Below are 16536 nucleotides of genomic sequence, written 5' to 3'. Positions count from 1 at the left end.
CTTCCTGTTTTTAAGGCCCTAAAAAAACCAGCCTCCTATTTAACATGCACAGCGCAAGGCCTGTCAGTGGGAGGAAAAATGATGTGGACTTGTAACATCAGCCAGCTGTCAGTTTGAGGTTCCCAGAGAGCAAGTGCACTGGAGGAGAACAGCTCACAGTGAGATATTTAGGCATGGAAGAATAATGTACGACGGCGGTGAAAATATTTACTGATCCCTCGCATCCTGGACATAAGCTGTTGATACAGTTCTACAGAGGAATCATTGAGTCTGTCATCTGCACCTCTATCACTGTCAGATTCGGTTCTGCAACCCAACAAGACCGACACAGACTTCAGAGGAGAATCAGAACTGCAGAAAAGACAATTGATGCCAACCTGTCTTCCCCACTGAGGACCTGTATACAGTGATCCCTCGATTTTCGCGGGGGTTACGTTCCAAGACCTCCCGCGAAAATCGATTTTCCGCGATGTAGCGGCGCGGAAGTAAAAACACCATCTGCGCATGCGCGCCCTTTTTCCATGGCCGCGCAAGGGCTTGCAGGTGGAGGCAGGGAGCGACAAAAGTTCGGAGGCTGGCAATGGTTGTTTTTAATGTCGGCCACCCCCCCAGCGCCTCCGGCCTCCTTGCCGCTCGCCTGCCCGCCGCTCGCCCGCCGTTCGCCTGCCCGCCGCCCGCTGGCCCGCTGCTCGCCCGCTTGCCCGTTCGCTCGCCCGTTCGCCGCTCGCCGCCCGCTCCACCTCTCTTTCTCCTCTGCTGCAAGAGAGGCGGGACAGGCATTCTCCGGAGGCTGGTGGGTGCACGAGAGAGGGAAAGTGAGAAAAAGAGAGAGATAGAGAAAGAGAAGGAAAGAAAGAAAGAGATGAGAAAGGAAGGAAGAGAGTGAGAGAGAGGAAGAAAGAGAGAGAGAGAAGAGTGGAAAGAAGAGAGAGAGAAATGATAGAAAAAAGGGGAGAAAAAAAGAGAAATGAGAAAATGATTGAAGCAGAGAATGACAGGAAAGAAAGAGAAAGAGACAGAGAAGTGACTCTTGGTGATGACATATGACGTCATCGGGTGGGAAAAACCGTGGTATAGAAAAAAACCCGTGGAGTATTTTTTAATTAATATTTTTTGAAAAACCGTGGTATAGCGTTTCGCGAAGTTTGAAGCTGCGAAAATCGAGGGATCACTGTACTGCACTAATCAAAAAGAGGGGCGAGAAAATATTTACTGACCCCTCACATCCTGGACATAAATTGTTTCAACTCCTACCCTCAAAACGTCGCTACAGAGCACTGCACACCAAGACAACTAGACACAAGGACAGTTTTTTCCCAAACGCCATCACTCTGCTAAACAAGCACTCTCAAACTATTTACTAAGCCTGCACTACTATTACTACCAGTTTTTTCTCATCATTCCTATCACCCATCTCCTCTCACATAGGATGGTATGACTGTAACTTGTGGCTTGCATCCTTAAGATTTTTATTACTTTTGATTGTTTCCTCTTTGCGTATTTGACCCCTGTGACAATCGTTAAATGTTCTTGACAAATGTATACTTCTTTTATGTACACTGAAAGCATCTGCACCAAAGACAAATTCCTTGCGGGTCCAATCACACTTGGCCAATAAATAATTCTATTCTATTCTAGTATTGTATTAGCAAAAACTTCAGAAGAGAAGGATTTAGGGGTCGTGATTTCTGACCTTCTCAAAATGGGTGAACAGTGCAGTCAGGCGGTAGGGAAAGCAAGTAGGATGCTTGGCTGCATAGCTAGAGGTATAACAAGCAGGAAGAGGGAGATTGTGATCCCCTTATATAGAGCGCTGGTGAGACCCCATTTGGAATACTGTGTTCAGTTCTGGAGACCTCACCTACAAAGAGATATTGACAAAATTGAACGGGTCCAAAGACGGGCTACAAGAATGGTGGAAGCTCTCAAGCATAAAACATATCAGGAAAGACTTAATGAACTCAATCTGTCTAGTCTGGAGGACAGAAGGAAAAGGGGGGAAATGATCGAAACATTTAAATATGTTAAAGGGTTAAATAAGGTCCAGGAGGGAAGTGTTTTTAATAGGAAAGTGAACACAAGAACAAGGGGGCACAATGTGAAGTTAGTTGGGGGAAAGATCAAAAGCAACATGAGAAAATATTATTTTACTGAAAGAGTAGTAGATCCTTGGAACAAACTTCCAGCAGACGTGGTAGATAAATCCACAGTAACTGAATTTAAACATGCCTGGGATAAACATAGATCCATCCTAAGATAAAATACAGAAAATAGTATAAGGGCAGACTAGATGGACCATGAGGTCTTTTTCTGCCGTCAGACTTCTATGTTTCTATGTTCTATTCTATTCTATTCTATTGCTGCATTACTATTAGTCTTCTCATCATTCCTATCACCTATCACCTCCCACTTATGACTGTATGACTATAACTTGTTGCTTGTGTCCTTATGATTTATATTAATATTATTTCCTGATTGCTTATTTGTACTGGATGACAATCATTAAGTGTTGTATCTCATGATTCTTGACAAATGATTTTTTTCTTTTTATGTACACTGAGAACATTGGCACCAATGACAAATTCCTTGTGTGTCCAATCACACTAGGCCAATAAAGAATTCTATGTACCAGCTCCGGAATCCAGAGGAAGCAAAATGGCCAATTTCTGACAACAATAAGAGAATAACAGAGTTGGAAGGGACCTTAGAGGTCTTCTAGTCCAACCCCCGCTCAAGCAAAAGATCCAATACCATTTCTATCACTTTCTTCAAAACCTCCAGTAATGGAGCAATATTTACTATTTGTTTTGTCAAGTATGCATTGGTGGTATACAGAGATATAACAATACATGATACTAGTAAGAGAGAAACATTAGGACAGGGGATGGAAGGCACTTTGGTGCACTTATGCACGCCCCTTACTGGCCCCTTAGGAATTGGGAGAGGTCAACAGTGGACAGTGTAAGGGTAAAGTTTTGGGGGCTAGGTGATGATACTACAGAGTCTGACAGTGAGTCTCATGCATCAACTACTCGGTTACTAAAGTCGTATTTCCTGCAGTCGAGTTTAGAGCGGTTTACTTTAAGTATGCATCTGTTGGGTACTCGTGTGTTGTTGTGGTTGAAGCTGAAGTAGCCATTGACAGGAAGGATGCTGTAGCAGATGATTTTATGGGCCGTGCTTAGGTCGTGTTTAAAGCGACGTAGTTATACGCTTTGTAAACCTAGGATTGTAAGTCTAGCCGTGTAGGAAATTCTGTTGCAAGTGGAGGAGTGGAGGGCTCTTCTCCTAAAGTATCTCTGGACATTTTCTAAAGCAGTGGTTCTCAACCTTTTTAAGGCCGCGACCCCTTAATACAGTTCCTCGTGTTGTGGTGACCCCCAACCAAAAGTCTAGTGCCAATTCTCCCAACAGAGCTTTGAGCTGATTGGCAGGAAGGTCAAAGAGACGCCCCCACTGTAAACGCCTGATTGGTCGGATTGTAAAAATATGTTCCAAGATGCCAGAATAGAAGCTTTAGTTCCTGATACCAGGGGAAATTTGTCTTTTCCCAGGATCTCAGGCGACCCCCATGAAATGGACAGGCGACCCCCAAAGGGGTCCCGACCCCCAGGTTGAGAACCACTGTTCTAAAGTGTACTACAGAGTCAGGTAGTTAGTTCCATGCATCAACTACTCAGTGACTAAAGTCGTATTTCCTGAAGTCGAGTTTAGAGCAGTTTACTTTAAGTTTCTATCTGTTGTGTGCTCGTGTGTTGTTGTGGTTGAAGCTGAAGTAGTCGTTGACAGGAAGGACGTTGTAGCAGATGATTATATGGGCCGTGCTTAGGTCGTGTTTAAAGCGACGTAGTTATACGCTTTGTAAACCTAGGATTGTAAGTCTAGTTGCATAGGGGAAAGGAAAGCAGGTTGGTCCTTTATAATGAGGTTTTTTAAATCAAACCGGGTTTTTTTAAATATCTTAAATTATATTTGGATTTGTTATAAATTGTTTTATTCTGTTGTGAGCCGCCCCGAGTCTGCGGAGAGGGGCGGCATACAAATCTAATTAATAAATAATAAATAAATAAATAAATAAAATAATGTAATAATAATTTATTAGATTTGTATGCCGCCCCTCTCCGAGGACTTTCCTTGCTTAGTTTCCGATCATTATGTTTCCCCCTCGCTGCAAAGCCCATTCTCTTCTAGCACTGATGATGTAAACTAGTTGTGTAGTGAGACGTCTACAAGAAAGCAACCAAGCTCAGCGAACACCAAGAATCCCGCAGACCTTCGGGTTTCTCCTGGGGGTGTTTATCAACCCTGGTTTGACTGAACTGATCTAATTTCCTGGCCTTATACAATACAGAGAACTGTAAAATGATGGATTAGCTTGCAAGACTCAGCTCCACTCAGAAAACAAATTGCACCAAATTATTTCGAAGTACCAAGAAGCCTTTGTTCTAAAAGAAATTTTAACTAAGAAGATTGATGACTGTGCTACCCAAATAGCTGCTTATTAAAAGATGTGCACAAAATCCATTTCTTTAATGCAATTAAGGTCAGGGAAAGATGCTAAGCAAGCTTGTTCTGGAGATATACACTACTTTGTGTATGTGTGTTATTTGCTATCTGCGGAAAAACAAAAGACTTTATTCATAACATTCCTCTCCAAACAAACTTGCAAGATACTATTTTGCTACAGGCAAGACCCAAGTAGCAACAACAGTCAGCACAGGAGCAACAACAACTGCAACAATCACAACAATGTTGGTATGCACTGAAAGTCTAGAATCACCTACATGGAAACAGCTCTCAGGTAACCCTGGTTTTATCCTACTTTCTGTCACTGAAGGGTGAAAGATTTGAACCTTGGACTTTTGTGCTCACAGGAGCAAATCCAAACCTTCACACACGCACACCCAGATCAATTTGCTGACGAATACACAAATGTGACATTTTAGTTTTGTGCTTTACTGATGCTGGAGAAGGTTTAATCACCAGGGACTGTTGTAATGTTGGGGGATTCGATACAGTCCCTAACTTACAACTGTTTATTCAGTGACCAAAGTTAAAAAAGTTTGGCCCTCGAAAAGCCAGAGAACTGTGAAATAATGACATGGATTAATTTGCAAGATTCAATTCCACTCTACGGCCATAAAACAAAATGCACCACGTATTTTGAAGTACCAAGAAGCCTTTGGTAAAGAATGACTTACACCCGTTTTCCAAATTTATGATTGCAGCAACCCCGTGTTCACGTGACTTACATTCAGACATGATAAAGAACAGAATAACAGAGTTGGAAGGGACCTCGGAGGTCTTTTAGTCCAACCTTTATTTACCCGGTATTTTATTTCTTTATTCGATTTTTATTTATTTATTTATTTATTAATCAGATTTGTATGCCGCCCCTCTCCACAGACTCGGGGCGGCTCACAGCAATCGCCATACAATGTAAACAAATCCAATATTTAAATTAATTTTAAAACACCACAAGTTAAAACCAATCATACACACTAGCATACCATACATAAATTTTATAAGCCTAGGGGGGAAGGAACATGTCAATTCCCCCATGCCCCATGCCGCCTTTCTCCTTAGACTCAGGGCGGCTTACAACATTATTATTATTATTATTATTATTATTATTATTAATTAGATTTGTATGCCACCCCTCTCCGAAGACTCGGGGCGGCTAACAACAATAAAGAAAGCAATGTAACAAATCCAATATTAAAAATCAATCTAAAAAAACCCAATTTAAGAGACCAATCATACATACAAGCATACCATGTATAAATTCTATAAGCCTAGGGGGAAGGGAAAAAATTTCAATTCCCCCATGCCTGACGACAGAGGTGGGTTTTAAGGAGCTTGCGAAAGGTAAGGAGGGTGGGGGCAACTCTGATATCTGGGGGGAGCTGGTTCCAGAGGGTCGGGGCCGCCACAGAGAAGGCTCTTCTCCTGGGTCCCTCCAAATGACATTGTTTAGTCGATGGGACCCGGAGAAGGCCAACTCTGTGGGACCGAACCGGTCGCTGGGATTTGTGCGGCAGAAGGCGGTCCCGGAGAGATTCTGGTCCGATGCCATGAAGGGCTTTATAGGTCATAACCAACACTAACGTTAGCAATAGCACTTTTTAACAGAGCCAGCATGTTTCCCCCACAATCTGGGTCCTCCTACTTAGGCAGGAAACCCTACACTATTTCAGACAAATGGTTATTTATTTTTATTTATTAATTGGATTTGTATGCCGCCCCTCTCCGTGGACTCACAACAAACAAGGAATACACAATAAAACAATTTGATCCAATTAATAATAATTTAAAAACTTAAAAACATCCTAAAAATTAAAAGATTCAGTTAACATTCACTCAATCAACAATTTATTCTAAATACATTCGTTGGTCAGGGGGGAAAGAACTAATGACCCCAGGCCTGGCAGCAAAGATGAGTCTTCAAACTTTTTTGGAAAGCAAGGACTGTGGGGGGAGCTGGTTCCAGAGGGCTGGGCCCCCCACAGAGAAGGCTCTTCCTCTAGGCCCCGTTATCCAACAGGAGCCGGGGTGGCGCAGCAGGTAGAGTGTTGTACTGCAGGCCACTGAAGCTGACTGTAGATCTGAAGGTCAGCGGTTCAAATCTCATCACCGGCTCAAGGTTGACTCAGCCTTCCATCCTCTTGAGGTGGGTAAATTGAGAACTCGGATTGTGGGGGCAATAGGCTGGCTCTGTTTAAAAAGTGCTATTGCTAACATGTTGTAAGCCGCCCTGAGTCTAAGTCGAATGAATGAATGAATGAATGAATAAATAAATATCTTAAAAACTTCCAGTGTTGGAGCATTCACAACTTCTGCAGGCAAGCTGTTCCGCGGATTAATTGAACTAACTGTTAGGAAATTTCTCCTTAGTTCTAAGTTGCTTCTCTCCTTGTTTAGTTTCTACCCAGTGCTTCTTGTTCTGCCCTCAGGTGCTTTGGAGAATGGCTTGACTCCTTCTTCTTTGGGGCAACCCCTGAGATACTGGAAGGCTGCTATCCTATCTCCCCTGGTCCTTCTTTTCATTAAACTAGCCATGCCCAGTTCTTGCAACTGTTCTTCATATGTTTTAGCCTCCAGCCTCCTAATCCTCTTTGCTGCTCTTCTCTGGACTCTTTCCAAAGTCTCAACACCCTTTTTCAAAATCCTTGTGATCACTTTAATCCACTCTGATCAAAGACCAGCCTCTAGTTTCCAATACCCCACCTTTTGATAGAACTATGACAGGTATAGTAATAGTATAGTATCACCGCGAGTGGATTTTTTAAAGGAGCCGCCAGAGAAGCAGCGAGTCCGGCCTCACTCTCTCTCAAAACAGCTTCTCCAAACCCCACCCCACCTGGTGACGACAAACCCCAGGGACTAGGAACTTGGACCTCTTCTCGCGAAAGAAGCCAATGATCTCCGACCGCAAATAGGAAGGATGATGCCAGCCCACCAATCCCAAAACGGCAGCCGCAGCAGTCGATGGCGAGAGAGGGAGAGGAAGGAGGGAGGGGTTGCTTGAATTGCCTGCCTCCCTTTCTCTCTTTTTTGCAGCTTTTACTACCGGTTGCAAAACGAAGGAGAAAGAGGATAGGAAAGAAGGGAAAAGAAAGGAAGAAGGAAAGAAAAGAAGAAGGGAAGGAAGGAGGAAGAAGGAAAGAAAGAATGGTAGGAAGGAAGGATGGAGAAAGGTAAAAGGAAGGGAGAAGAAAAGAAGGAAAGAGAAAGAAGAAAGAAAGGAAGAAAAAGAAAGAAGGAAAGAGAGGAAGGAGGGAGGGAGGAAAGGGAAAAGGAGAGGAAGAAAAAAAGGAAGAAAAAGAAAGAAAAGGAGGGAGGAAAGGGAAGGGAAGAAGAAAGAAAGAAAGAAAGAAAGAAAGAAAGAAAGAATGAAAGGGTTAAGGCGGAAGTAGAGCGCTCCCCGCGCTTTGCACGGCTTGGAGACCATCTCAAGCCAAAACACCAAGGCTGAGTTCCATCAAACCAAGAGTTTTCCACGCGTGTTTTTTATTTTTTGGGGGGTTGCAACCACGAAAATTCCACCCCGGTGCACGGAAGGGGGTGGGAAGGAAAAGCAGACAAGCAGCCCCGCCCACGCATGCCTAAACCCATGCATCTAATTGTATGCATGCAATGCAACCCAACCCGCAGCCTTTTTTTCGTGCGGGTGTTTGCAAAGAAGGCGGCGGCGGCGAGCGCGCAACCGCCGATCCTCACCTGCCAGGATCGCCTTGCCCGGGTGCGTCAGCTTGACTTTGCCGGCCGGGGCTGCGGCGGCCAAGCAGCGGGGTCGGGCGAAGGGGCTGACGAAGCCCGCGGGCGGCGGGGAGGAAGACATCGCCGGTTGCAGCGGGAGGAAGAGGAGGAGGAGGAGGCGGCCGGAGGTGCCAAGCAAGCGGCCCGCTGCGCGGATATACACCCGCCGGGGGGGCGTGGACGCAGCCCGACCGCCGCCCCCTTTCCTTTCTCCCCACCCACCCCGGGCGTCACGGTCCGGCCCGGCTCTGCGTCGCTTGGAAGGCGCGGCCAAGCCCGGGAGAAGGTGGAGCCGGCTGGCTGCGTGGGGCCGCCTCCCTCCAGGCCCTGGGAAGTGGGCACGGGAGTTTAGGGGTTGCATTCACACAATCTCATCTTTGCACGCCTGAACCTGGATGCGTGAGGCCAACGGGCACCGCTCCCCCAACCCCTGGGAAGCGTGCACGGGAGTGGAGGGGTTGCATTCACACGATCTGCGCTTGGTACGCCTGAACCTGGCTGCCTGGGACCGAGTGGGCGCCGCTCCCCCAATCCCTGGGAAGCGTACACGGGAGTGGAGGGGTTGCATTCACACGATCTCCGCTTTTGCACGGAGGGGTAAGCTGGTGACGTGGCCACCGGCCTGTTTCTGGATGCTTGGAGCCGAGTGGGCACCGCTCCCCCAATCCCTGGGAAGCGTGCACGAGATTGGAGGGGTTGCATTCACACGACCCCTGCTTTTGCACGGAGGGGAAAGCTGGTTGCATGAACGCCTGCCCGTTCCTCGTAGCATGGAGTCGGCCCCATCCTCGAACCTCTGGAAAGTGTGCACGGGAGTGGAGGGACTGTGTTCACACGATCTCGGCTTTGCACGCATGAACCTGGATGCGTGGGACCGAGAGGGTGCTGGTCTAACCCCTGGGAAGCGTGTACGGGAGTGGTGGGGTTGCATTCACATGACCCCCTACTTTGCACGGAGGCGAAAGCCGGAGACGTGGACCCAGCTTTGCATGGCTTTATTTATTTATTTGTTTATTTTGACCAATACACAATACATACAGAAGAGAAGGTGCCCACTTTTCTTGTGCCCACTTCCAGGGGAAGGTGCTGGGCAATTTCTTTGCAACCCAACTACCAAATGGGGTTACTTGGGGAAGGGGTGGTCTCAACCCGAGGGGAGATCCCCATTCACAAGGGTCAAAGGCAGCCCTGTTTAGCGGGTGTTCTCTCCACTGCAAGGCGAGTCCGCCTATGCCCAGGACAGGTGCACCCACTAGTGGGGACCAAGGGGATTTCTGGGGCTAAGGTTTTAAGGCGTGCTGCCCTCTAGTGGTCCCCAAGAGAATGTTACCGGGGACTTCCCGTCCCCTGTTCTCAACTCATCGGCGCAATTGAACCCGGAATTTATGTCGTTAAGTGTGGAATGTGTTCAGTGCCCCATTTCACAACTTCTTCGTCTATTTGTGAAGGGAATCTGCGGTTGTTGAATGAATAACAGGGTTGTTAAGTGAACCTTGGCTTCCCGGCTGACTTTGGCTTGTCAGGAGGTCACCACAGGAAATTAGCTGAGCCCAGGACACTAAAACCATTGTAAACACAAACCAGTTCTCAGGCATCTGATTGTAAATTGCCTGCAAGGGTCGTAAGTGTGAACGATGGTCATGTCACTTTTTTCAACGCTGTGGGTCGCTGAGTGAAGTCTTTTAAGTCGAGGGCTACCCATACAAGGACATTGGGGGCACGTTTGGATGACCTGAAGCACCCGCAAGGCAAAATCGCCATGGAGAAAAGCCACCTATGCAGTTGTTAAGAGTTAATGCTTGAAGAGGCAATTGAGATGATAATTGATCAATTGATGCGAGGTCAATTGAGTAGAAAATGTCAACTCTTCAGGAAGTCCACAATATCGGAGGAGGTGGAAGACCACCAGCAAGGGAGATGGACTTGGGTGGAGTGATGCTGGTGACGCCGTTGAAAGACCTAAAAAGAGCAGGTTGGAGAAGATCTATGTCCTATGTCCTAGAGCCCACCGTAACAACATTGCCAAAAAAGCTTTAAGGGTTGTTAACCTAATCCTTCTCTGGTAACATGGAACTGCTAGCATACCACAGAATACAAAACATTGGTCAGACCAATCCTAGAATACAGCTCAACTGTATGGAACCCTTCATGGCACCGGGCCAGATTATCTCAGGGACCGCCTTCTGCCGCACGAATCCCAGCGACCAGTTAGGTCCCACAGAGTGGGCCTTCTCCGGATCCCGTCAACTAAACAATGTCGGTTGGCGGGGCCCAGGGGAAGAGCCTTGTCTGTGGCGGCCCCGGCCCTCTGGAACCAACTCCCCCCAGAGATTAGAATAGCCCTCACCCTCCTTGCCTTTCTTAAGCTCCTCAACCCTAGCCTTCTACAATTTTTGCATGGTATGTTTGTATGTATGATTGGTTTTATAACAAGGGTTTTTAGCTGTTTTAGTATTGGATTTTTACATTCTGTTTTTATTACTGTTGTTAGCCGCCCTGAGTCCACGGAGAGGGGTGGCATACAAATCAAATAAATAAATAAATAAATACCCATATTGCATATCAGACATTAATAGAATTGAGAGCGTCCAGAAATATTTCACAAGAAGAGTCCTTCACTCCTCTTCCTGCAACAAAAGACCTTAGTCCGCCAGGCTTGAAAGACTTCCATTAGACAACTTACAACTCCGACGCCTCCGTTCTGACTTCACTGTAGCTCACAAAATCATATACCAAAATGTCCTTCCTGTTAGTGACTACTTCACCTTCAACCACAACAACTCACGAGCACGTGATAAGATTTAAAATAAATGGCAACTGCTCTAAACTAGACTGCAAAAAAAAAAAAAATACAACTTCAGCAATAGAGTGATCAATGCCTAGAATGTACTGACTCTGGTTTCTACTCCTAACCCCAAAAGCCTTTAACCTTAAATTATCTACAATTGACCTCTCCCCTTTTCTAAGAGGTCTGTAAGGGGCGTGCATAAGCGCACCATTATGCCTACGGTCCCTGTCCTATTATCTTTTATCATTACTTTTTCTAATAGTGTTCCCTCGATTTTCGCGGGTTTGAACTTTGCAAAGTCTATACCACGGTTTTTCAAAAATATTAATTAAAAAATACTTCGCGGTTCCCCCCCCCCCTATACCACGGTTTTTCCCGCCCGATGACGTCATATGTCATCGCCAAACTTTCGTCTGCCTTTAATAAATATTTTTTTTAATAAACTTTAATAAATAAACATGGTGACTAATAATCTAAATGGTTGCTAAGGGAATGGGAAATTGTAATTTAGGGGTTTAGTGTTAAAGTGGCTTGTGATACTGTTCATAGCCAAAAATAGAGTATTTACCTCCGCATCGCGACTTCGCGGAAATTCAACTTTCGCGGGCAGTCTCGGAACGCATCCCCCACGAAAATTGAACACTGTATTATATTTATACAAACCACCATCCTATAACTAACTAACTAAATAAATATGGTCTCCCAGAGGTGTCCCTGTTCTGACCTAGGTGTTCCCAAACCACGAAGCAGACTCCTTGTCCTGACAAAAAAAACCCCTTTTTTATTAAGTTGTACTCATTCACATCCCAACAATAGGTTTTCAAGGGTACATTTCATTTCAATGGTCACAGACCTTGGAGAACTGCCTAGGCTGATATCTTCAAAATTTGGCAAGGAGCCTCCAAGAGTCAAGAACCAATTAAGGGAATTAATTAAGTCCAATACACAATGAGGGTTTTAGTGGGTATATATCTATATACACATAGTAAAATACATGATGAAGGTTATAGAGGAGATACTCATAATAAAATATATCTAAGAAATAATAGAAAAGAAGGTATAGTAATAGAACATATCAATGAAAGAATAGAAGAAGAGATATAGGTATAGAAGAAAGGTATAGGAGAGCAATAGGACAGAGGACGGAAGGCACTCTAGTGCACTTGTACTCGTCCCTTACTGACCTCTTAGGAATCTGGATAGGTCAACCGTAGATAATCTAAGGGTAAAGTGTTGGGGGTTTGGGGATGACACTATGGAGTCTGGTAATGAGTTCCACGCTTCAACTCGGTTACTGAAGTCATATTTTTTACAGTCAAGTTTGGAGCGGTTAATATTAAGTTTAAATCTGTTGTGTGCTCTTGTGTTGTGGTTGAAGATGAAGTAGTCGCCGACATGCAGAACGTAGCAGCATATGATCTTGTGGACAATACTCCCCTCCCCTATTGTTCCTCCATTCCAGAAATGGTGAACCTTTCCCCCCCCCCTCGGGTGCTGAAAGAGCATGCGCGCATATGATCACACATGCCTGAGTGCCCACACCTATGATTCAAAGCCTGGGGAGGGCAAAAACAGCTTCCCCCACACCCAGAGGCCCTATGGAGGTTGGAAATGGCCTGTGTTCCGGACTTCTGGTAGCCCTAGTAGGCTCATGTTTTGCCCTCCCTAACCTCCAAAGGCTTCCCTTTTTATAACTTTTTATACGTTTTAAATTTGGTTAGCCACCAGGAGTCCACTGGAGTTGGGTGGCATATAAATCTTAAGTAAGTAAGTAAGTAAGGAAAGAAAGAAAGGAAGGAAGAAGGAAAGGAAGAAAGGAAAGAAGAAAGAAAAGAAAGAAGAAAGAAAGGAAAGAAAGAAAGAAGAAAGAAAAGAAAGAACGAAAGAAAGAAAAGAAAGAAGAAAGGAAAGAAGAAAGGAAAGAAAGAAAAGAAAAAGAGAGGAAAATGCTGCAGAAAAAAGAAATAAATGACATCTAGTTAAACTCCTCGGGTTTCTTGGCGAAATTTCAGACGCCGTTTTTCACTGCTCTCTCTCCCCTTGGGCCGAGAAAAAAATTAGCGTGAGTAGATCAAAAAGAAAAGATTCCACCAGGTTCAGTCAGTTCCCATACGGTATATATTGAGTTGTTAAAAAAAAACCCAACTCTTTTTCAGATCACCATTTATCTGACATAGTATAGGGTTTCCTGCCCGAGCAGGAGGTTGGACTAGAAGACCTCAGAGCACCCTTCAAACTTGTTATTCTATTATTTCAATTTACAATGGGGGCTGGATTCGAATGACATGCGAATACGGTGGTACCTCTACCTTACCTGTTGGAGGGTAATAGGCGGACCCTGTAAACCTCTTAGAAGGGGTTGCAAAGCACTGAGAAGCAGTAAGTGCCATTGCTATTGCTCTTCCTTCCTTTCATTCATTCATTCATTCATTCAATTTTTATGTCACCCTTAGACTCAGGGTGTATCAGTGGCTGTTTCTTTAAAACCTTAGTGGGCTGAGCTAGCTAAATGTCTTCTACAATACTTTTATTTATTTATTTATTCATTCATTCATTCATTCATTCAATTTTTATGTCACCCTTAGACTCAGGGCGTATCAGTGGCTGTTTCTTTAAAACCTTAGTGGGCTGAGCTAGCTAAATGTCTCCTACAATACTTTTATTTATTTATTCATTTAATTCATTCATTCATTCAATTTTTATGTCACCCTTAGACTCAGGGCGTATCAGTGGCTGTTTCTTTAAAACCTTAGTGGGCTGAGCTAGCTAAATGTCTTCTACAATACTTTTATTTATTTATTCATTTAATTCATTCATTCATTCAATTTTTATGTCACCCTTAGACTCAGGGCGTATCAGTGGCTGTTTCTTTAAAACCTTAGTGGGCTGAGCTAGCTAAATGTCTTCTACAATACTTTTATTTATTTATTTATTTATTTATTCATTCAATTTTTATGTCACCCTTAGACTCAGGGCGTATCAGTGGCTGTTTCTTTAAAACCTTAGTGGGCTGAGCTAGCTAAATGTCTTCTACAATACTTTTATTTATTTATTTATTTATTTATTCATTCATTCATTCATTCATTCATTCATTCATTCGATTTTTATGCCGCCCTTCTCCTTAGACTCAGGGCGGCTTACAACATGTTAGCAATAGCACTTTTTTTAAACAGAGCCAGACTATTGCCCCCACAATCCGGGTCCTCGTTTGACCCACCTCGGAAGGATGGAAGGCTGAGTCAACCTTGAGCCGGTGGTGAGATTTGAACCGCTGACCTACAGATCTACAGTCAGCTTCAGTGGCCTGCAGTACTGCACTCTACCTGCTGCGCCACCCCGGCTTTTCTCCCTTCCTTCCTTTCTTCCTTCCTTCCCTCCCCTTCCTTCCCTCCCTCCCTCCCAGTGGTTAGAATGCAGTACTGCAGGCTACTTTTGCCGACTGCCTGCAATTTGGCAGTTCGAATCTCAGCAGGCTCAAGGCCGTCTCAGCCTTCCACCCTTCTAAGATGGGTAAAATGAGGACCCAGATTGTTGGGTAGGGCAAGAGGCTGACTCCGTACATCACTTAGAGAGGACTGTAATAAGTCTAGGTGCTATCGCCAAGTGCTACCTTCGCGGTCTGGCAGGGTCCTCAGATCCCTCGCGGTCCTACCCTTGTCAACCACACAGCGACACCAGGTTGCTTTATGTTTATAATTCAACTTCCATGATAGGCATGATTAGCACAAGATCCATAGCCGTAAATTATACATGGTTATCTAACTTTTGTTGTATTTGTTGTTGTAAGTACATAAAACGTTAACGATATAAGTTCTCTGGAGAAGTGGCACCAAAGTATATAAGCTGGATTCGGTCGCCGTTCTCTTTATCGGGGGGGAGAAGAATGTAGGTGGCTTCGTCGGGCAGAATTCTGGCAAAGCTGGCAAAAATAATAAAAAATTGACCGGCTGGGGGTCAGTTCAGGAAGCCCGACAGTTCAAATACAACCAGAAAAGAAGCTTTCAGGTTCGAGATACGAATAAGCAAAACCTTATGCTTTGGCTAAGATTCTTCTTAGCGTTGATCTGATCTTGGTTGATCCATGCCTTTTCCACCCTCAAGGTTTACGACTTCAAGTTGGCTTAAAAACCTTGGTCACTGCATTTGTGCATCTTTTAAATACCAGCAACCACCCCCCCCCCCTTGCGATACTCGCCCTAGGTTATTCCAGAAAAAAAATATCGGGGGAAAACCTGCGCCGCGACAGGATCCGATTTATTCTCCAATCCAAGTGTTTCAAAAAATTACTCCAAGAAGCACAGAAGCCTTTTCCCACCCCACCACCAACCCCTTTTGTCTTTCGGTGGCCTCCTATCAAATCTACGACTCTTTCCCCATTCTACATACTTAAATTCACCCTCCCTTTTCTTGGGCCAGGTATTACAAACAGCAATGGAGGAAAAGGAGGAGCGTTACGTACGATTTTAAAAAGGCGTCCCTCCCGCCAAGGAATCCCCAAAGCCAATTCCACCTTATTCTCCCAGCTGTGGTGTTTGTTAAAGAGTACCTTTGTTGTAAGCATTAACAGCTGGGTGCCGTCCAGAAACGACTGATTAGCAAAAAAAAAGCGCAAAATAACAAAAGAAACCCACCAGATTCTGCAGAAGAATTTAAAAAATGCAACGAGCAACGTCCTTTGTCATTCCTTGGGACATCTCCTTCTCTCTAACCCCCCCAAACTCCAAATCTCTGAAAGAAGTTATTGCTGTCCTAACGGAGCAGAGATGTCACCTACGATATGGAGAGCAGTTTCGGGTGGCCGGTACCCAAAATAAAATGAGCCGGGAAGGGAGGTAGGGGGAAAAACAGGGTAGCCGCCCTCGTAAGAAATTTGAAATGGAACAGGACTTAGCAATAAATAACAGCGTCCTTTAGAGGTCTCCGAGCCCCGGAGGGGACACAGGAAGGCGGTCAAACCAACAGAGAAGATTGTCTGGTGCCTTCTGGGACCAAAATAAAAATAAAAATAAAAATATGGAAGATGGGACGGAAAGAGAAAGAAGAGGTGTGACCGGTGAAAAGGTCACTCGCAGCGCCAAGTTACATGTTGTAGCCATAAACCGGCGGCTGGCCGAATCCTGGTGCTGTTGGGTATGCGTATGGAAAGTTAGCTTGGGGAGGAACGGCGTTGGGGCCAGCCGTAAGCATCAGCTGCTGGCCTGTAAGGAGAAGAGAGAGATTGGTTGGGAAATGAAAAGCCATCTTGACCTGAACATAAGAAGAGCCCTGCTGAATCAGGCCAAAGCCCATTGAGTCCAGCATTCTGTGGCCCACCCATTGTCCATGGGGATCTTGAGCAGAAGAAGGCAAGACCCTCCTTTACTCTTGACCCCCAACAAATGGGACCCAAGGGAACCCTCCCTGCCTCAACCAACATAGAGGCGGCACATGGACATCTGTTTCAATAACCACCTATGATACAGTTGGCATCCATGAATCTGTCTAATCCT

The 16536-nt window shown here is 45.0% G+C and overlaps 2 protein-coding genes across 2 annotated transcripts in view; both read right to left on the bottom strand.

Moving 5' to 3' along the window:
* The window catches only part of SLC25A1 (solute carrier family 25 member 1), a 51768-nt gene extending 43291 nt beyond the window's left edge, over positions 1 to 8477 (bottom strand). The window contains exon 1 of the mRNA XM_070762866.1: positions 8221 to 8477. Coding sequence (XP_070618967.1) covers positions 8221 to 8341 — 121 coding nt within the window. The 5' untranslated portion in view covers positions 8342 to 8477. The remainder of the gene's footprint in view (positions 1 to 8220) is intronic.
* Positions 8478 to 8827: 350 nt separating this feature from the next.
* Positions 8828 to 16536, bottom strand: part of CLTCL1 (clathrin heavy chain like 1) — a 75884-nt gene continuing 68175 nt past the window's right edge. Inside the window, exon 24 of the mRNA XM_070761998.1 lies at positions 8828 to 9055. Coding sequence (XP_070618099.1) covers positions 8828 to 9055 — 228 coding nt within the window. The remainder of the gene's footprint in view (positions 9056 to 16536) is intronic.

The sequence above is a fragment of the Erythrolamprus reginae genome, chromosome 10 (genome assembly GCF_031021105.1).
Source record: "Erythrolamprus reginae isolate rEryReg1 chromosome 10, rEryReg1.hap1, whole genome shotgun sequence".
NCBI classification, from domain to species: domain Eukaryota; kingdom Metazoa; phylum Chordata; class Lepidosauria; order Squamata; family Dipsadidae; genus Erythrolamprus; species Erythrolamprus reginae.
This window is presented reverse-complemented; position numbering and strand designations above follow the sequence as displayed.